Source organism: Bos indicus, chromosome 4 (assembly GCF_029378745.1).
Source record: "Bos indicus isolate NIAB-ARS_2022 breed Sahiwal x Tharparkar chromosome 4, NIAB-ARS_B.indTharparkar_mat_pri_1.0, whole genome shotgun sequence".
In the NCBI taxonomy this organism is placed as follows: domain Eukaryota; kingdom Metazoa; phylum Chordata; class Mammalia; order Artiodactyla; family Bovidae; genus Bos; species Bos indicus.
The window spans coordinates 88,313,642-88,336,394 of NC_091763.1; the positions used below are offsets into that span (position 1 = coordinate 88,313,642).

At 38.7% G+C, this 22,753-nt stretch overlaps 1 protein-coding gene across 3 annotated transcripts in view; it reads right to left on the reverse strand.

The window, feature by feature from the left end:
- Positions 1-16,247: 16,247 nt before the first annotated feature.
- WASL (WASP like actin nucleation promoting factor) overlaps positions 16,248-22,753 on the reverse strand; it is an 81,452-nt gene continuing 74,946 nt past the window's right edge. For 2 of the 3 annotated variants that reach the window (XM_070788080.1, XM_019959014.2), the window contains 2 exons: positions 21,714-21,822; positions 16,248-18,902 (listed from right to left, as the gene is read on the reverse strand). In XM_070788080.1, coding sequence (XP_070644181.1) covers positions 18,841-18,902; positions 21,714-21,822 — 171 coding nt within the window. In that variant the 3' untranslated portion in view covers positions 16,248-18,840. The remainder of the gene's footprint in view (positions 18,903-21,713; positions 21,823-22,753) is intronic. The other variant, XM_070788081.1, reaches the window with a different exon arrangement.

Consider the following 22,753-nt stretch of genomic DNA (forward strand, 5'->3'; position numbering starts at 1 on the left):
ATCATTAAGACAAATTAGAATATACAGATAAGGCAAAAAACATACAAATCTCCACAATCTCACCCATGCAGAATTGCTGACAACCCTTTAGTATATCCTTTTAGACCCTTCTTAATGCATATTTAAACACACATATAACTTACATACCGTCACATAACCTACTGTATTTTATTTAAGCAATTTTAATAACTTGGATATTTAGGTTATTTTGATTAGACTGCTTATTTGGAATTTGGTTTGTTCCAACTTATCTTTTTGAGTCATTCTAACATTTAACTTTTCTGAAAAGCCCCTAGAAGAAACGACTGACTGAAAAAAATCACAGCTGAGAAGCCATCCCCCAGTTAGACAGGGTTTGTGAATACACCATCATTATGGTGCACCAAAACTGGAAATTAGGTTTCGACCAAACTGTCATGTTTACCAGCTTTCTCTCAGTCAAATCATATGCCTACTGAACCACAGAGGCATGGCTTGGTAAGACAAATTCCCAAAAGTCCATAAAATTATCTATGTCTGAATAAAAAGGCTGGAAGGGTCCAAGAGCCACAATAGTCTGCCCTGAACAACTCAGTGTAAGCTAAAGAATGGGGATTCATTCTGAGGGTCATGGCAAGCATCAAAGAATTTCAAAAAGCATGACATGATGTTTATACAGCTTTGCAAAAATATGGCTTTGGCCTGATACAAAGAGCTAACTCATTGGAAAAGACCCTGATGCTAGGAAAGATTGAGGGCAGGAGATGGGGGAAATAGAGGATAAGATGGTTGGATGGCATCATTGACTCAATGGACATGAGTTTGAACAAGGAGACAGTGAAGACAGGGAAGCCTAGCATGACAGTCCATGGGGTTGCAAAGAGTCGAATGTAACTGAGCGACTGAACAACAGCGACTGAGAGAAGAACGGACTCAGTGAGGCCCAGGCTGGTGGCAAGAAGACCAGTAAGGAGACCACTGCAATGACCTAGAAATGAAGACATGCAGACAGACTGCGAACACTGTGTAGGTGTGAAGATGTCAGAACAGATAAAGCAGAGACTGAGAAAGCGCATGCTCCACAGAATTTAGTGACTGATTAGGTGAAGGGAGGCAGGGGGCAACAGAAGAGAGGCGTCCAGGTTGATTGACATGTCCAGGCTGGGCCGTTTGGGTGGATAGTCGTGCGACAAAATGGGAGAACAGGATACAGCAAGTATTGGAGGAAGAAGATACGTTCAGTTTTAAATAGTGTTGTGTCTGAGGTACCTGTCCATTTGGAAGTAGTGATCATGGGGAAGGTAGGTTTGTGCTGGAAATAAGGATTTGTGGGGTTGAGTATGAGTAGCACTTAAAGATGGGGGTTTGGACGAGGTCACTCCAAGAAAAGGGCAGAGGCTGACTGAGTATGTTTAAAGAAAAACCAGAGGAGAGTCAGGTGGCAAAGCAGAGAGTTGCACTAAGGAAGGGCCAGTTGGCAGCGCAAAATGCCTCAGTGTGTTCCTGAGCTCAAAGGCGTTCACTCAAACTGGTGCTCTTGGCGGGAGCAAGTCCATGGGAGCCGTGAAGATGGACATCAGGTTGGAGGGGTAGAGTGCGATAACTCAAATGCTTCAGAAAATGGATATGCTCCTCTTGAAGAGGGTCGGAGCGTCCACAAACCTCAGAATTAAAAGTCACATATTCCTGGTATGTCATTGTATTGTATTATATTATATATATTGGGTTGGTCAAAAAGTTCATCTGGGTTTTTCTGTACCTTCTTATGGAAAAACTCAAATGAACATTTTTGGCCAACCAGATGTATCTACATACGCAAGTATCTACTATAATTTTTACTTGATGTGATAAAATCTTATTTATATATAATATTTACATATTTAAATACAAATACATGCATATATTATGTACATATTTTTCCTCATGTCAAATAAAAGTGACATATGTATAAAGAGATTTGCAAAAACTTAAAAAAAAAGTGACATATGTATGTGCATATGATGTGATGTGACATTAGTCACCCAGTCGTGTCCAACTCTTTGTGACCCCATGGACTGTAGCCCGCCAGGCTCCTCTGTCCTTGGGATTTTCCAGGCAAGAATACTGGAGTGGCTAGCGATTGCTTTCTCCAGGGGATGTCCCCAACCCGGGAACTGAAGCCGGGTCTCCCACCGTGCAGGCACATTCTTTACCATCTGAGCCAGCAGGGAAGACTGTATGTGCCATACACATGTATTTAATAGTCAAGATAAAGTTAACTGGAAACCTCAGTGCACCTCCGTGACAGTCCAAAGAGTTCTGAGAATTCCTGGGATGAAGAGGATAGGGGATAGAGGCTTTATCTGCTCATGGTTGTCTCTGGTTCCATGCACCAAACATGCCTCTTGCAAACCTACGGTTGCCTGGCCCTATTTCAGTCGACAGTGACCTAATGTGACAATAGACCTGTGACAATCAGCCCTCTTTCCTGGTTTCCACAGCCTCGACATTACATGAAAATTCGGGAAATGAAGGAAAGATTGTTATTACAGTAACACAGTGATTTCAAGCATATGTTACAACAGTAATAGAGGGACTAACTCCCTATTTGAGATTTTTTCCCCCTACTTACATTTTATACAACATGATAGTCTGTATTTTATTGTTAGTTTATCACTCCTTCTTCTTCTCTCATGATTGGTCTTCGTTACTATCCTCCTACATCACTCCTGGGAGTTCCAAGTTCTTTTCATTCTGTTCTGCACAGCAAATTCAACGCTCTTCAACTCCTGCCAAAGAGCAGCTCCAGTTTACTTTTGCATATGCAAACTGGTCAGAGTGGGGCAGATCAGAAGCTTTAATTTAACAGGAGTTTCCCTCAGGTTATGGCCATGAATAGAATTTCTCCTCTTAAAAATGTCATTTCCTCTCCTTAACCACCATAAAAACCTTTGAGGAGTCACTCACAATCTGTTATCTGGACTGTTGCTTCTGAACTGGCTTTTTCCTAACCAATTGCTTCCTAACTGGTTTCTCTGTCTCCATTCTCCCTCGCCCATTTTTTCTCTACTTGCTTAAGTGATATTTTTCCCAAATGCAATTTGTGATAACCCACATTCTACAGAATAAAGCTCAGCTCCCTTGGCCTGGAAAATGTGGCCCTGCCGATCTTTCATCCTCATCTTGAGGCAGGCAGTAGATGGGGCCCCCAAGGATAAACTGATTGGCAACTCATTCCCTATGGACCAAAACTCCAAGACAGGAATAGCAGGACAGTTAAAACTGGGGCCTACCCAGACCACGTATTTCTCATTCTCCAAGTCAGGAGACCTCCCCAACTATACATACTCAGGAAAGCTCCTTGGAGATCAAAATGAGAGTGATGTCAAGGGATGCTCTACCCATAGGCCTTTGTGGTATAATTCATCTTGGCTAAGAGTTGTGTGTGAACTCATGGGAGGATCCTGAGATACACCAAATATGGACTGTGACTCAGGCAAACCAAAAGGACTGGCCAAAGGAAACCCAGAAGAAATGCCCCATAAAAGTAATTCAAACTGTCAAAAGGGTGCAACTCAGCAACTCTCTCTCTCTCTGAGATAGCTCTATTTACACATACTATACTTCTTTTTTCTACTAATAAATACTTTTACTTGTTTCACTGTGTGTGTTAGCTGCTCAGTCATGTCCAACTCTTTGCAATCCTATGGACTGTAGCCCTCCAGGCCCCTCTGTCCGAGGATTTTTTCCAGGCAAGAACACTGGGGAGGGTTGCCATTCCCTTCTCTAGGGGATCTTACTGAACCAGGGATCAAACCCGGGTCTCCCGCATTGCAGGAAGATTCTTTACCATCTGAGCCATCAGGGACTACTTTCTGTCTTTGTGGGAATTCTTTTCTGAAAAGCTGAAGGGCCAGGTCCCCTGTCACAGACCACTAGCCTAGTGGCTAGGATCTGGTACTCTCACCACCATGACTCAGCCTCAATCTCTGCCTGGGAACCCAAGCCCAGCCTCAAGTCATTGTAGACTGAGACTACCCGAGATCAATCTGTCCTCATGCTCCCCATGCTTAAGCCATTCTGAGCAACGTGCAGCTCACTGAATCAGTGATGCCACCTCTTGACACACACCTTTCACAGACCATCAATCTGCCCGGAATTCCCTTCCCACTCTCTACATCTAGGGACCACCTACTCATTCTTCAGAAGACCTTGAAAGATGAGTCACTTATTGCACCAAGGAGATGGGGAAAGGGGCATCTTTCAAAGGAGATCTATTCTTTTCCACACTCTCCCTGGGTGACCTCATCCAAAGTCTCATCTTTAAATTCCACTCTTACCACATGATGCCCAAATTCTTACCTCCAGCACAAATACCACCCTTATGATTCTAAATCCACTCTTTTAAAAGAACAAGCACCCCAGACACAATGTATTTAAGGCTGAACTCATCTTCTTCCTCCATCATCCTCCCCTCTTGTATTCTACATTCCACAGTCTCACAATACTTATATATATAGCATATATAATACAAGGCAATGTATATCTTGCCTTGCATTATATATGCTATCTGTGTAGATGTCTTAATCTTCCTGCTCACCTACTGGATTCTATATCCTAGAGATCAGGGACTTTATCTTACCTTCATTGCTAATAAACAGCAAGCACTCAATACATACAAATTGGTGGAGATGATTAGCTGCTCAGCAATAAAGAGACGATGTGATCATATATCCTCTCCATTCCTCCCCAGGTGGCTAAAGGGTGATGAGGAACCAAAAATGATAGTGGTTGAGAAAGGAAGTGCAGAGGCAAGATTTATCCCAGGGTCTATGACAGGGTGGGGCTTCTCTGGTGGCTCAGTGGTAAAGAATCTGCCTGCCAATGCAGGAGACTCAGGTTCGATACCTGGGTAGGGAAGATCCCCTGGAGAAAGAAATGGCAACCCACTCCAGTATTCTTGCCTAGAAAATCCCATAGATAGAGAAATGTGGCTTGCTACAGCCTATGGGATTGCAAAGAGTTGGACTGAGTGACCAAACTACTATGACCACTCATGACAGGGCAGGAGACTGCCTTAGACTCCACTACATGTGGAGACTAAGGAGCTCGAAGGAGGGCTTCTCTAGGGAGCAGCCAGTGGTAGGCTGCCCATCTGTGTGCACGGCAGGCCAGAGCTCTAAGAATATCTGCATCCACTCTTGCTGGCTCTCTCCCCTCGAAGCCTCACTCCACCCCTTCTCCCGTGGGATCTTAGATCTGTCCTCAGGATACAGTCATGAGTGTTTGGATGAGCCGAGGACTGACAACTGGAAAACAAAAGTCTTGTTCTCTAAATAAACAATCCTGAGGTCAAATTTGTATAATCTTTAACCCCCTAACATTGAATTCATTAGACAAATTCGCACTCCAAAGCTGAAGTCTTTACTTTGATCTATTATCTACTTGTTGATTGGCTATTCTGCACTAATTTTCAGATGACTAATCACTTGTCTGAGATTTAAACCTTGTGTAATTAGCCATGTAGGCTTTATGACAAATTCAGCAACTTCTTAGCAACATGACTGTTGTGGTTATATGTTTAGAAGTTTTAAAAATTAGGTATGTATTTGGAAAGTCTGGTCATCTCTGATCAAAATCCTGTTATCCGTAGCACCAACTGTTAAATTTTCTCTCTTCCTGAATGAAATCTCAGTTGATCCATCTGTGTAGTCATTGCTGTATAGCCGTTAAGTCGTGTCTGACTCTTTTGCAACCCCATGGACTGTAGCCCATCAGGCTCCTCTGTCCATGGAATTTTCCAAGCAGGAATACTGGAGTGGGTAGCCATTTACTTCTCCAGAGGATCTTCCCAACCCAGGGATCTGAACCTGCATCTCCTGCATTGCAGGTGGATTCTTTACCTCTGAGCCACCAGTGAAGTACATAAATACAAAAATAATCTAAAGTCAGTCTCAGATTACAGTTTGGAAGTTGCCCTTCCTGCATTTCTCAAGCATTAATTCTCCTCCAAGCTGGGGCTGGGTGGCAGCCACACTTAACATACACGTGAACCAATAATCCAACAAATGGCAGTTGGAGAAACTCTTTACATTGGAGAAAAATTGGGAAACTTAAGCTTTTTTTTTTTTTTTTTGACATTTAAAGAAGTGTCAGAGGGAAAATACACTCACTTATATGTATTTGTGAACATCTTTCTGGCAGTTATACTTTAATCTGTGGCTCTTGCTTTATCATCATTTTCAGCTGGGGGGTACAGAATATGCAGGAGACCAGCAGAAAACTGAAAATAACACAGTTAGGAGGAGCACGAGCATACTCTCCAATGCATATATTTATTTTTCTCTGAATGCTGCCAAGACTTTTCGGTGACTCTTCTCTGAGACACTTGTAGGAAGTATAACAAGTGTAACAAGAAACTTGACCATCAAAACTTATGGGGATGGTATCTATGCTTCTACCCCTAGAAGCTGTCATTAATATCAATAAAATTTGTTTTTTAAAATGTGAATTATTTTTAAGAGAAGCTAAAGAATAAAAGGCAAAACAAATCCAGCTTCTTCTCCATGTATGATCATCATAAGTTAAAAGTCACCATGGGGTGAAAAAATATGAAATCAATGAAAAATGCTTAAAGAAAGAGACACATTGACAGAGGTTACTTGAAATTCAGAGACAGGATTCTGAGGTAATTCCAAATAAATTCTTGTGTAATCATTTATTAAGCATTTGGGATGACTCAAATCACTTGTAATCATTTATTAAGCATCTGGGATTATTAAGCATGCAAGTTACCTAAGCTAACATTTAAATGGAAAAAAAATGTTTTGATGGTGATGGGAGGAGGAATGGGAATTGGGGATGAGCAAACAAAAAATGACAAAAGATTCTATTCATGAATACTCCAAAAAACTGAGGCTGTAGTAATCTCAAAACTTGCCTTGGTTTGCTTTAGTGGCTGCTGGTTTAGCTGCATGATTTTAACATATTTTTTTCTCTCTCTCTTTTAAATAGCATATCACTAAGAACAAAGCTAGTGGAGGTGATGAAATTCCAGCTGAGCTATCTCAAATCCTAAAAGATGATGCTGTGAAAGTATTGCACTCAGTATGCCAGCAAATTTGGAAAACTCAGTAGTGGCCACAGGACTGGAAAAGGTCTGTTTTCATTCCAATCTCAAACAAAGGCAATGCCAAAGAATGTTCAAACTATTGCACTGTTGCACTCATCTCATATGCTAGAAAAGTAATGCTCAAAATTCTCCAAGCTGGGCTTCAACAGTATGTGAACCAAGAACTTCCAGATGTTCAAGCTGGATTTAGAAAAGGCAGAGGAAACCACAGATCAAATTGCCAACATTGACTGGATCACAGAAAAAGCAAGAGAGTTCCAGAAAAATATCTACTTCTGCTTTATTGACTATACCAAAGCCTTTTACTGTGTGAATCAAAACAAACTGTGGAAAATTCTTAAAGAGATGGGAACACCAGACCACCTTACCTGCCTCCTGAGAAATCTGTATGCAGGTCAAGAAGCAACTGTTAGAACTGGACATGGAACAACAGACTGGTTCCAAATAGGAAAAGGAGTACATCAAGGCTGTATATTGTCACCTGCTTATTTAACTTATATGCAGAGAAAATCATGCAAAATGCAGGGCTGGATGAAGCACAAGCTGGAATCAAGATTGCTGGGAGAAGTATCAGTAACCTCAGATATGCAGATGATACCACCCTTGTGGCAGAAAGCGAAGAAGAACTAAAGAGCCTCTTGATGAAAATTAAAGAGGAGAGTGAAAAAGTTGGCTTAAAACTCAACATTTAAAAAACGAAAATCATGGCATCTGGTCCCATCACTTCATGGCAAGTAGATGGGGAAACAATGAGACTTTATTTTGGGAGGCTTCAAAATCACTGCAGGTGGTGACTTCAGCCATGAAATTAAAAGACGCTTGCTCCTTGGAAGAAAAGTTATGACCAACCTAGACAGTATATTAAAAAGCAGAGACATTACTTTGCCAACAAAGGTCCGTCTAGTCAAGGCTATGGTTTTTCTAGTAGTCATGTATGGATGTTAGAGTTGGACCATAAAGAAAGTTGAGAGCCAAAGAATTGATGCTTTTTAATGTGGTGTTGGAGAAGACTATTGAGAGTCCCTTGGACTCCAAGGAGATCAAACCAGTCAATCTTAAAGGAAATCGGTCCTGAATAATCACTGGAATGACTGATGTTGAAGCTGAAACTCCAATACTCTGGCCACCTGATGGGAAGTACCGACTCATTGGAAAAGACTCTGATGCTGGGAAAGATTGAAGGCAGGAGAAGGGGATGACAACAGAGGATGAGATGGTTGGATGGTATCACTGATTCAATGGACATGAGATTGAGCCAGCTCTGGGAGTTGGTGATGGACAGGAAAGCTTGGTGTGCTGCAGTCCATGGGGTCCCAAAGAATCGGACATGACTGAGTGACTGAACTGAAGAGTGTGACAGCATTTCCCTCTGGGTCTTCGCATTGCAAAAGCAGAACAATCCCAAGCCTTCTACAGTTGAAGTAAAGATAATGGAGTAATATTTTAATTGTTTATTCAGATCATTACTGGTGTCAATGCACTTAGGAGGCAGAGAACTATAGTGGTTTAGGGTACGTTTTTTGTATTGTCAGACCTAAGTCTGATGCTCAGCTCTGCCATTTACTATTTGTATGTGTTAGCCACTCATTGTGTCCAACTCTTTGCAACCCCATGGACTGTAGCACACCAGGCTTCTCTTGTCTGTGGGATTCTCCAGGCAAGAATACTAATGGGTTGCCATTCCCTTTTCTAGGGGATCTTCCCAACCCAGGGATCGAACCCAGGTCTCCTGCATTGCAGACAGATTCTTACCATCTGAGCCACTAGGGAAGCCCCTATTTACTATTTAACTTTGTGCCAATTGTTTAACTCAACTTTGCATTTGCTTGACTAAAAAATGGGAATAATAACTCTCCCATGTAAAACATTTCATGTCATGCCCAACTTACTAAGTATTCCAATGTGGGGCTTCCCAGGTGGCGTTATTGGTAAAGAATCTGCCTGGCAATGCAGGAGATGCAAGAGATGCAGGTTTGATCCCTGGGTCAGGAAGATCCTTTAGAGTTGGAAATGGCCACTCCAGTATTCTTGCCTGGAAATGGTGGGTCCCTTTAAACCTGATTTTTCTCAGCATCTCAGTGATGAAAGGTCTGGGAGTGGCGAAAGCACAGCCAAGGGGCTTCTGGAAGCCCCTTTACTGGCTTCACCATTATTATCAAAAAGTGGCTTGGTCTGAACTAGCTGGGTGCTCACAGTTCAGTACCCTCTGCAGACAGGAGACAGGACCAGGGGATGCCTCGCTGAGGAAGTCAGAAATCCGTCTACACTGAGAATTGCAAGCTAAGTGGGCAAGTGTTAGCTGTGCCCTCTGGGGACAGTGTTTACTAGAAAAACATTTGTGTGGGCAGGTAATGTACTCCCCATACAAAGCAGAACCAATATTTGAAGGTGTTCTCCCCCAACCCCATCTCTTTTTGGCCACAAGATCTTATTAATAGTTCCCCAATCAGGGATCAAACCCACACCTCCTGCAGTGGAAGCATAGTCTTAACCACTGGACCACCAGGATAGTCCTTACTTGAAGGTGTTCTTGATATCATTAATACTTAGAAGAAGCCAACTTTCATTGTGTCTCCCCAAGTCCCAATAATACGTCACAAGTTTCAAGAACTCACACATGCAAAACCAAGTCCTCTTCTGTGTATTTTATACTCCCTAGCTAGCCCTCCTGGTTACCAATTATTATTTTCTGTCATGGGGGAGGAGTGACTGGAACCATACAACAATAGCCAAAAATTGTGTTGGATAATTTCTAGGAGAGGTGAGCAGAATAGAGGTTGTTGCTTTGAGTCAGAGAAAAAAGTAAAGCTAGAGGATGGCTTAAGGGGACAATGCTTTCAAGAGAAGTAGTAACTGAAGACTGGGAAGCAGCCTTATAATTTTCTGAAACCTGTTGCTTCTTCCGGTTTCCTATTTGACATTGCGTAGTAGTTTCTATCTTTGGGGAAGATGCTTTAAAAAAAAATGCCATTGGGAATTAACGCATGGAAACCAAAACTTGGGGAAAAGGTTTCTATATTTTGATCTTGACATAGCATCAAGTGTGCTTCTCCAGACTTGTCAGAACAATTCTCATGAGCTGATATCATTGTTAAAGTGTGAAGAATTCCACAGACAGGATCCTGGCAGGCTACAGTCCCATGGGGTGGCAAAGAGTCTGACACAACTGGAACAACTTAGCATGCACACACACTTTCTATTCCTAGTTACGTCAAGGTAATAAACTACAAAAACCTACTAGGGATCTGGCAGACGGTTGAGACGGAAGCCTGATCTCTCAATGGGTCTTAAAATTATGTGGTCACATGAATTTACTCTATTACCCTAAGGTAGAAATATATTAATACATGCAATGAGAGATTTATATTGTGGCCTACTTCCAAATTACAGTAACAACAATCATTTAAAATAGTTTGGTTTATAAACACCAAAGTCCTAATGTATAGCATAGGGAACTATATTAATATCTTGTAATAAATCATAACGGAAAAGAATATTACAAGACTGTATATATGTGTATAACTTAGTCACTTTGCTGTAAAGCAGACTGGTACAACATTGTGAATCAACTATATTTCAATAAAAATGAAAAATATAATAGATAATAAGAACTTACTGTATAGCATAGGGAACACTACTTAAAACTCTGTAATGAACAATATGGGAACAGAATCTTAAAAAGAATGGATGTATGTATGTATTACTCTCACACTAGCAAAGTAATGCTCAAAATTCTCCAAGCTAGGCTTCAATAGTATGTGAATCAAGAACTTCCAGATGTTCAAACTGGATTTAGAAAAGGCAGAGGAACCAGAGATCAAATTTCCAATATCCGTTGGTTCATCAAACAAAGCAAGAGTTCCAAAAAAATATCTACTTCTGCTTTATTGACTATGCCAAAGCCTTTGACTGTGTGGATCAAAACAAACTGAAAAATTCTTCAAGAGATGAGAACACTAGACCACACGACCTGCCTCCTGAGAAATCTGAGTGCAGGTTAAGAAGCAACTGTTAAAACCGGACATGGAACAACAGACTGGTTCCCAATAGGGAAAGGAGTATGTCAAGGCTGTATATTGTCACCCTGCTTATTTAACTCATATGCAGAGAACATCATGCGAAATGCAGGGCTGGATGAAGCACAAGTTGGAATCAAGATTACTGGGAGAAATATCAATAACCTCAGATATGCAGATGACACCACCCTTATGGCAGAAAGTCAAGAACTAATGAGCCTCTTGATGAAAGTAAAAGAGGTGAGTGAAAAAGTTGGCTTAAAACTCAACATTCAAAAAACGAAGATCGTGGCATCTGGTCCCATCACTTCATGGCAAATAGATGGGGAAAGAGTGGAAACAGGGGCAGACTTTATTTTTGAGGGGCTTCAAAATCACTGGAGATGGTGACTGCAGCCATGAAATTAAAAGATGCTTGCTCCTTGGAAGAAAAGTTATGACCAACCTAGACAGCATATTAAAAAGCAGAGACACTACTTTGCCAACAAAGGTCCATCTAGTCAAAGCTATGGTTTTTCTAGTAGTCATGTATGGATGTGAGAGTTGGACTATAAAGAAGGCTGAGCGCCGAAGAATTGATGCTTCTGAACTGTGGTGTTGAACACTCTTGAGAGTTCTTTGGATGCAAGTAGATCCAACCAGTCCATCCTAAAGGAAATCAGTCCTGAATATTCATTGGAAGGACTGATGCTAAAGCTGAAACTCCAATACTTTGGCCACCTGAGGTGAAGTTTGAAAAGACCCTGATGGTGGGAAAGATTGAGGCTGGGAGAAAGGGACGACAGAGGATGAGATGGTTGGATGGCATCACTGACTCAATGGACATGAGTTTGAGTAAACTCTGGGAGTGATGGACAGGGCATGGCGTGCTGCAGTCCATGGGGTCACAAAGAGTTGGACATGACTGAGCAACTGAACTGAACTGTACATCATGACTAGAATAAGTTTTATAGAATCAAAACAGGACTCAAATGCATAATTTTGAGCAACTGAACTGTACATAATGACTAGAATAAGTTTTATAGAATCAAAACAGGACTCAAATGCATAATTTTATCTCCCTACCATCTTTTCCCAAGCAGGCTATTGGAATAACCAACGGAATAATGATTGGTTTAATATTCAGTTAGCTGGGAAGTGAGGAAACACATATGAAAAATACAGTCATCCCTCAGTATCCACAGAGGATTTGGAATTCCATGGATACCAAAGTTCAAGTCTGCTGAAGTCCCTTATATAAAATGGTGGTTCAGTTGTTCAGACTCTACATTCTCATTCCCATTATCCCTGGCTGAGGAACTAAAATCACACAAGTTGCATGGTGTGGCATAAAAAATTAAATTAAAAAAAATACAATTTTTAAAAATTTAAATAAAAAATTAAAAAATAAAAAATAATATGGTTCAGTACAGGGAATACAATTAGCCCTTCATCTTTTGATGCAAACCCCACAGAAACAGAGGGCTGACTGCAGTGACTCCTGTCAACAAGTTTTTGTTCTTCTGGGTTCTAGAAATCAAAGCAATGAAAATGTCAAGTAAAAAGGATGCTGACAGGGCTCAGGTTGTATATAGAATTTCTCTTTGTTTGTCGTTTAACTGGCATGAACCATGTCAGGCTGTCCCAGGCATGTTAAACTGTGAGGCCCTAGTAGAGATTTTAAAGCATTCAACTGGCTCACAATCCACCTGAACTTTCTAAACATCTTGAGGCAGCAGGACCTTATAATCATGCTCTATGGGACCTGGAGGCATCATGCATGAAAACAAGACTATAACAATAGATCATTTAGAGGTGGCTTGGAAAGTAGTTAGTTTTAGGATGAGGTTTATTAGACTCTCATAATTACTGAACTATTAATGTTATCTATATCACAACCTTCAGCAAATACCCACAGCAAAGTTTGGCAGTGTTTTTAAGGAAGTTAAAAATTTTCTATCTGAATGGACTATATTGAGCCTTAGTTGAATACACAACTAAGAAGTTGGCCCTTCTACACTTACATCCTTGCTCAATAAACAAACAGAACCCAAATATTCTATTGCATCAGTTTTTCCCTAACTAGTCATTATCCTTCAAAATGGAGATTCGAACCCACTTAATTTTACTTGCTGAGTTTTCTCCCAATCCCAGTTTTAAAAACAATGGCTGGAGACACAAATTCTGTGTAGACAAACACACACAAAATTCTTTTCTATGCTCAGCCTCCTTAGACTCCCACTCATTTAAAAAAAGAAGAAGGTTTCTTTTTAGGCCTGGAAGCTGATTTAAGGACCCAAGTTGTCAAATAGACAACTACAGAATTGAGACGTTATGAATGGCTTTGTTGATTTCCCTAACGTTAACTGGACGTGATAATGTCTTTTCCTTTCACTTAATTTCTTTCAACACCACAAATACTAAATATATTTTATTTTCCTGTCCCTTTTACAGCAAAGGTGAAGTACATGCAACCTAGTTAGAATTCTCCTGTCTCAACAGTAAGAGAAGCAAAAAGTTGGATTTCAAGTGTCCAGTTTGTCCTTGTGCTCCTTGGAAGAACTCCTGGTCTATAAATTGACAGTACAGCTGTTGGCTGATAATTAGGCAGAAAGATTAATACATTCTCAGTAATTTTCTGTCAGGCCATTGACCATAAGGGTTTACAAAATACTTATGTTTAAATAAAGGCAATGCCCATTTACAAGGAACTAATGAAAAGAATTTGGATGTAGAATAAAAACCTCAATTTGTTTTCCACTCAGTACTGACAGAAGTGTCCTGTGCTGACTGAATGCTTGGACAATGTAGGGTGACTGCCATCACTGAGCCAAGATACCATCACATGCTTCAGAATCAGGCTGTCTCGTCAAAGCCAGCCTGCTTTACTAGGCAAAGATGGGAACAGGATGCTAGAGGCTTTTATCAACACCCAGTTGACATGTGAGAAAGGGTGAAATTTGTAGCCGTAAATCTTGCAGAAACAAAGTAAATCTGCAATTTATCCACAACTTAAGAAAAACAGTGAAAACAAGAATAAAACAGTATCATGGTATATGGGAAAGAGCAGCTGATTTAGTAGTCAGATCTGGCTTCTACTATTAATATTTGGCTCTAATGGGCCTCAAGCAAGTCCCTCAACTACCCCAGACACGCTCTCATCCAGGATATGAGTATATGCTTGATATAACTTCGATGGTCTCCCAACTGTTTTTCAGTTGTGACGTAAGTATTTTAGATTTAAGGAAGGACAGGATCAGAGACTATTGTTATATTTTAATGCCCATCATATATTTAATTTTAATAATCAGTTTAAATAAGGAAGATATTGATGCTGGCCTTGATGAAAATCCTCAAACATCTAGCAAGAACTATGATAAGACTGAATTTAGGTCAAGACATGGCAACCAAATTCAAGATTAAAAAATGCCAATATGACACATGGAACTTCAATTTCCATAATGCAATTTGATACTGCTATAACTGTAGTTCTTAACAAATTTTTAAAAGATCCTTACTAAGGATAAGAAAATTTTGCAGTTGTTAAAAAATTAAGAGTACTTCAAATTTATCAGAAATGCCCCAATATACAAACACCTAAGCTAGAAACCACCTATAAGCTACTGTTATATTTTACTCAAAGTAATTGTTATTCATATCTTGACTGATCTTGACAGTGGTACACATGGCTGGTTTAGATTTACACTGGACTTGTGTAAAATGTAATACTATATATGTATCAGTAGATTGATCACTGGTGCAAATTAACATTTCTTTTTTAGTGAGTTGAGTGAGTGCTAGTCACTCAGTTGTGTCCAACTCTTTGCAACTCCATGGACTGTAGCCTGCCAAGCTCCTCTGTCCATGAAATTCTTCAGGCAAGAATATTGGAGTGGGTTGCCATTTCCCTCTCTGGCAATCTTCCCAATCCAGGGATTGAACACGGGTCTCCTGTATTGCAGGGAGATTCTTTACCATCTGAGCCATCAGGCAAGCCTGATCACTGGTATAAATTAAAAAAAAAAAAAAAAAAGTTTAAGCTGTTGTTGATTTATCCAGATTTGTTTTATAAAGCCAAAATTTTCAATGGGTTCCCCTCATGGCAAAGGAAGATGCCATGCAGCACATACAAAAGATACAGTCTTAACATTAACTGCAAAGTAAGTTCCCCATCATATTAGTAAGAGCCAGGTTATTATGCCTTTTTCTAGTGGCTTCACTAAAAAGCACACTTAAAGGAAAAAAATCTAAGAATAAAAGAACAAGAGATTACAAAAAGTATGCTGTTTTGGAGGTATGATGTGACAGTGTCAATAAGGTAAGTGTGCTAAGTAAAATGTTCATCAAGAATTTTCCATTGTACTGTAATAGGCCTTTTCCCTATAGTTCTCCTTTAAGAATTCCATTTCTAAAGCAGAGTAAGTAATTTCAGGAATTTCTTCATTGAATAGATAAATATAATATGACAAAAGCAATTCTAAGGCACCTCTCTCTTTAAAAAACTTTTTAAAAGTGTGGTTAACACATTCTTAAGGGTTCACATTTGTACAATAGAAACAAATTTGTAAAAGGACATATCATTATGGAAAATGTTTAAATGTGACCAATGCTTTTAGAAGGCATTTTGCAGCATCCTACACAACAGATTCCACAACTCAGCTTAATCTTCAGACACCCACTTGTGCCAGGGTCAGTAGAACGGAAAATTCTACTTATCAAAAACTGAATTTCCTGTTTAAAAGTAAGCACCACCTTTGATAGCAAAGCTCTTTAAGTTCCTTCCACATGAACTACTGTATTTGGCTTTTACTGAAACTACCAGTAAACTCCACTATCACTCTGATTTAGGAAAGCACAACATTTTCGGTGTGCCCAAGTTCCAATGTGACCTTGCAATGTGAACACTCTGTATACCACAGCAGTGGCTCCTGGAGGAACAGCTGAGCAGCTGTCACGTTTCCCGGCAGAACAGGGTGTAACATTCTTTTGCTCACCAAGTTTATTTAATGGCACACTCCGACTTTCAGGGCATGCAGTTGGCTGAAAACTTCAACCATTTCCATTCACTGCTGTGAATCCATTATTAAACAGTTTGAAATTTTTTTTTTTACCCATTTTAATCTCTTAACAATAAACAAATGAAAACAAACTATTTTATACTATTTGGGTCAAATTAATTTTATTATGCTCCATGATGAATTGCCACCAGTGCAACATCCTATTCACTATACATTTCAAAAAAAAAAAAAAAAAAATTCACATACTAAACAAAATTTCAGTTGATAAATGGAAATGAATGATTGAAAGTCTTTATGAATCTCATACATACAATATGTGGCTAGCTGAAATTGTCTATCACGTAGCATTTAGATATAAAAAGCCTCATGCTAGTTTGTTAAACGCGAAGGCTACCAGACAATCATTTAGCTGGAGTGCATGTGGGAAGCTCTCAGACGATGCACAGGTATAGTGCTGTCCACGGTGCGAGGCGGTGGAGGACTGAAAACATGCAACCTTTACATCTACAGTGGATTTAGTCTTCATGCCTGGACTGAATCCCACAGCTGCTGTGTTTCAACCAATATTAATTTAGACTTTGTGCAACAACAAAAGTCTTTTTTTTTTGTCCTTTAAGAAGAAAGAATAAACTCAATTACCATTGGCAAATTTTATACCCATCTCACATGTTTAGAATTGTGTTTCCAATTCGAAGATTTGATATCCTCTGCTCAGAGCAGCTCCTGATAAATCTTTATCATAACGAAGTTAGCTAGAAAACCCTGCATTCCTTGCCCCAAAGTGAACAGATATCTTAAATTGGCATTAAAGACATTTCCAAGATATTGCAAAAAATTTATATAATGTCTAAAAGAAACAAAAAGGAAAATGATCAATATTATTTAAAATAATTAAAACGTTCTATTTACCATTTGCACAAATTCCTAATTTTATTGGTTGTTGTTGTCCAGCCTCATCCACACCAGACCCACAGAAATTAAGCCACAATAAAAAAAAAAAAAGTAAGCAGAAAAAGGTTTTTAGCAGCAGAGGGCACTGTTTTTTTTGCAAGAAACAAAAAGTCTAGAATCTTTCCCATGAGCTTAAATTATTCCTGCAAGGTAGGTAACAGTCTCTGAATAACTTAACTATTGTACTGCACCACTTACTGCTTTCAGCAACAAAACCTTTTAAATTATTTCTCATGATAACTAGATGCATGATCACTAGAGATTATGTGATAACTGGTTAAAATTCAAGCCACATCTTGCAGGTCCAGCCTGTCAAGATCATGCCAATAACTAGATTTTGGTCGGTACAATTATAGAGAGCTTAATTTTTAGTCAGATATTGTGACTATAGTAATGAAATACATTTGGAACTACATTCTGTATATGACTCAATGTGAGAAAAATAGGTGTCTGTATTTATTTAAATCAGATCATTTTTCTACCTAAAATTTAAAGTAGGCAGGTATGATAATTAATGCTATATATATGAAACAATCACCCTTAGGCAGACTAGTGTACTGTAGAGAGGCAAGGAAACCCTAATTTTAACACATCATGTAGCATATATAACAGATATGCAGGTTGTAAAGTTTTATTTTTGCTTCTTAAAAATCTATCATTGGGTTTTGTGTTTCAAGAAATTTGACATTGGGACCATCAATCTTTTAAGAAAAAGGTAACCCTTCACCTGACATTTGACAAAAACCTTGAGAAATTATCAAAATTTAAAAAAAAACACCCAGCATATTATAGTTTCACTATTACAGGGTATACCTTAGCCAACTAGGTAAGATTTCTATGGTTGGTATTTCTGAATTATCTCAATCCATACAGACTGCAAAATAAAAATACTTAATCCTACCTCATTTTTATGTTCTGAATTTTTTATAGTAAATTAATCAAACACCACAATGTATAGCCTCCTTCAGTTCATGTAGTATGGAATTATATCTAAGATCCCCTAAACTTTAACATCTTTTCTTTCAGAATAATACCAAAAATACTTTTTAAAAATTTTTGCCAAAAAGAGCCTGCCACATTTGCTATAACACAAAAATAACCTCAGTCAAGTATTAGGGATGCAAGGGCTCCTTATGATTCCAGCCTCCAAATACCAGATCTGTACAACAACAGGCAATACTGCTGTAAGAGATGTGTTACTCATTTTCCCAACTAGCATCTCTGTAGTGATTTTACGTAGAGCATATTGCTAAAATTTGAGAACTTGCATCAGTGTAGTGAAGTCTAGAGAACTGTGCAATGTATCAGTTTCAACATTCATGTGGCATGTGTTCAAAAAGAAGGGGCTAAATAAACTAAGGTTTGCATCACTTAAAAAAGAATGTAGTGCTATACTAGATTTTAATAAGAAAATTTAGGTACAGAAAAAGTAGGGTATGAAAATAGTGTTTTCCTTCTGGCATTATAACTAAATTACATTAAGGTTTTTGTCAGTCTCACATATAATATTTAAACTCCCTTGTTGATGGAATGAAAAACACTCACAAATCAAGTGAGCATCCTGGTGTAAACGTGCACACAGTCACAGGGAGTAGCTTTGCAGAGGATTATGACAAACCCTTACAGATTAAATGAGGTATTGCACAGATTAATAAAAAAAAAGCAAAAAGGCAACAAAAATATACAGCAAATTGGTAGAACATTTACATGATAATTTTACAGAATCCATAGACAGAAAGTAGTGTTTAGTATTTCACCTTAAAAATATATATATATAATATATAGATCAGTCTTCCCATTCATCATCATCCTCAAAATCTTCATCATCATCTTCATCCTCATCTTCGTCTAGAAGAGAATCAGTAAGACAATTAAAACATACACATAAATAAAATGACACAACATAATTCTTGCTATTCAACTTCTAAAATACAACCTGGAGGAATCCAGTTACTAAAATGGTTTAAAATGAATCAATAAAATACATTTAAAGAGTATTTGATTGTGAGCTGAAGATTAGGAGTAAGAAGACTTGGATTCTAGTTCCTTAATCTCTATGGAACCAGTTTCAACCTGTGCTTCCTTATGTGTAAAATCACGAGTTGATCTCACTGAATCAACAGGGCTTCTCTGGTGGCTCAGATGGTAAAGAATCTGCCCACAATGCAGGAGACCCGGTTCAATCCCTGGGTTGGGAAGCTCCCCTGGAGAAGAAAATGGTTACCCATTCCACTATTCTTTCCTGGAGAATTCCATGCAGGGAGGAGCCTGGTGGTTTACAGTCCATGGGGTTGCAAAGAATCAGACTGGGCAACTAAAACTTCATTTTCTATGAATCAACACACATATCACAAGAAAAGCTGCAAAAAAAAAATATACTTGCACGTTGTTTAGCTGACTTCAGTTATAATTCCAGTGACAGGTAGGAACCGCATCAGCACTAAGCCATAGAGGAAACAGAGTAGGCACCCCAATACCCAATCTCCTTTTCTACCCTGATTCTCTCTTGAACCCACTGGCACTGCTCTTTCCCAGTCACCAAGGACCTACTATCACTAAAAGTGAACTTGAACATGAAAGTCGTTCAGTCGTGTCTGACTCTTTGTGATCCCATGGACTATACAGTCCATGGAATTCTCCAGGTCAGAACTGCAGTGGGTAGCCTTTCCCTTCTCCTAAAGCTAAAGCTCAATTCTCTGTTTTCAGTTTTGTGACCCATCACACCCATCTAACCCAGATGATCACCCTGCCCTCCTTCAAACTTCTTCCCCTGACTTCTAAGATACCACATTCGCCAGTCCTCCAAACTCTACTAGACTTTCTCTTCTCTGTTTATACCCACTTCTTTGATGATCTCATCCAGTTCTGTACCTTTAAATACCGTGTACTTAATTACATGCAGAATTATATTAACAGTTCACATCTCTCCCCTGAATTTGACTCATAACCAAATGCCTACTCAACATATACTTTTAAATTTTTAGTAAGTATCCCAAATTTAATATGTACAGAATCAAATTCCTATCTTTCCTTTCAAACTTGGTCCTCCTAAATCTTTCTCCATTCTATTAATGAAAACTTCACTCTTTGAGTTGCTCAGGTCAAAAACCTCAGACTCATCCATCACTCCTTTTTTCCCAAATTTTGTTTTCAATCCATCAACAAACCCAATGTTATCCACATTCAAAGTATAACTAGTATCCAACCACTTCTCAGGAGCTACCAATCTGGTTCAAAGCTGCATCATATCCTGCTCGGATCACTGCCAATCATTACTCTGCTAAGAACCTTCCAGTGGCCGCCCACCACAGTCATGGCCTCCAAAGCCTTACTCTCGGCTTCCTGCCACCTCGCATACTACTTTCTTATTTTTTTCTTCCTTATTCTTCTTTCTCTTTCTTCCTTATTCTTCTTCTTGTTCCACCCCTACTGACCTTGGCACTGTTCCTCAACCTCAGGGAGTTTGTATTGGCTGTGCATATTTTCCTGTTTTCTACATGGTTTACTCCCTGAACTCCTTTGAGTCTTTTCTCAAATGATATCTTAGGTAAGCCTCATTATCCTATGATAAATGAAATTCTCTCTCACAGTCTGTTAGTCTTTTTCTGCTTACTTTCTTTCCTTAGTACATATCACTATTTAAAGTACATATTTTCGAATTTGTTTTATTTATTATCTCTCTCTTTCTCACTGGAATGCATGCTCCATAAAGGCAGGGATTTTTCTTTTTTTCTTATTATCTCACAATGAATACTTGTGGACTGAATTAGCCTATTCTATCTTTTTAGCACAGTATAGAAATAAAAATGCCTATTTAAGGAAAACAAATGTTGCTAAAGGATCATAGACATCCACATCCTTAAGGGGAAATAAACAAAGAAAACAACATTTACTGAGCACCTACTATGTGCTCAGCAACCTTCTGGTTATTTGCATAATAATTTGCTATTCATATCAATCATCTGATTTATGAATTCTCTCCATGTAACAATCTGGAGAAATGAGGTCCACCACAGAGAATAAATAATAGATTTAATAAGAACAAAGATCTGCATCTAATACATCATGTTCTTCAGTAAATCTCCACCATTACCGTAGCAAAACCCATATTCTTTCTCTCTTTCAAAAATGATACTCATTTAATGGTGGTGTGCATATGTTTAATAACCACAAGTACAAACTATTTTATTCAAATAATGTTTTGGGAAAAAACAAAAAAGAGAAAACAAAAAACTAGGGTTCTTTAGCAAACCCCAGAAACAATACAATTTATCTCATTTCTCAGTCCCAATTCTTACAAATCAGGGAAACCTAAATTTACCTTAAGTTACAAGAATGTCTCAGGAATGAGATACAGGAATGTCAAGTCTTTTTTAAGAAGTTGTTTGCTAGGCATTCTATTAATACTTCTAGTTTGGGAAACAAAACTGCCATTTTTGCCAAAATTGTTCTTCCAATTTATGGTTATGACATGGCCTCCATTAAGCTTCAAACAGACTAGTCACAGTGACAACATCTTAAAATAAGTCTGAGAACCTATATCAATAAGTTATTCAGTAGCAGGAAGAAAATCTAGAAAAGACTGTCATAGAACAAAAAGAGAAACAGAACTTCAAATATTCAAATTTATTAACTATACGTATACACATGCAAATATACCTGAAGAATGAATGGCTTTGCTCCTCTTCTGCATCACTTCCATTAATGCACCTACAATTCCTGAAGTGGGTGCAGGTGCTGGTGGTGTAGACTCTGGGGCATCAGTTACCTTGGAAAGGAAAGTCAGCAAAACTGAGTAATACATCCTTATCAAAAAGTCTCTCTCTCCAGAAAATCTTTCTCTCTTACAATCACTTCATTATTTTAAAACAAAATAAAACCAAAAAAGCAAACAATCAAGCCCAGGATAGGATTAAATGAATTAAGAAAAAACAAAAAAAAACAAAACAAAATTGCTGCTTTAGAAGACTTATGCAAGATATATTTTCCATTTTTAATGTATAGGCCATCAACAGATTTCCAAATTTAGATTAAAAATCAAACTTTTTGCTACTTGCCCTTGAAGTTGAGTTACTTCTGTTTATTCTAATATACAAAACCTGGGCTGATAAGAAACTTTAAAACAGTTATCAAAGGGTATTTTATAAAACTGAGGACATATTTAGATTCCGAGAACTACAAGGTGAGAAGCACATTTCAAGATATCTAAGAGCATTTAAAGAGACTTATATTTTCCTGAAAAATTCAACTTTGCTAATAAGCTTTATAATTTTAAATATTATATTTAATATAAAGTTATAAAGTATAACTTAGAAGACAATGGCACCCCACTCCAGTCCTCTTGCTTCGAAAATCCCATGGACGGAGGAGCCTATTAGGCTGCACTCCATGGGGTGGCTAAGAGTCGGACACGACTGAGCGACTTCACTTTCACTTTTCACTTTCATGCACTGGAGAAGGAAATGGCAACCCACTCCAGTGTTCTTGCATGGAGAATCCCAGGGATGGGGGAGCCTGGTGGGCTGCTGTCTATGGGGTCGCAGAGTCGGACACGACTGAAGTGACTTAGCATAGCATAGATATAATGTATAAATATGTACACATATGTATACATACATATTCTAAATATGTATAATAGACAATATATATACTGTAATTCAAAATTAACCTTCCTTCTCATGTATGTGAAACTTCTCTTT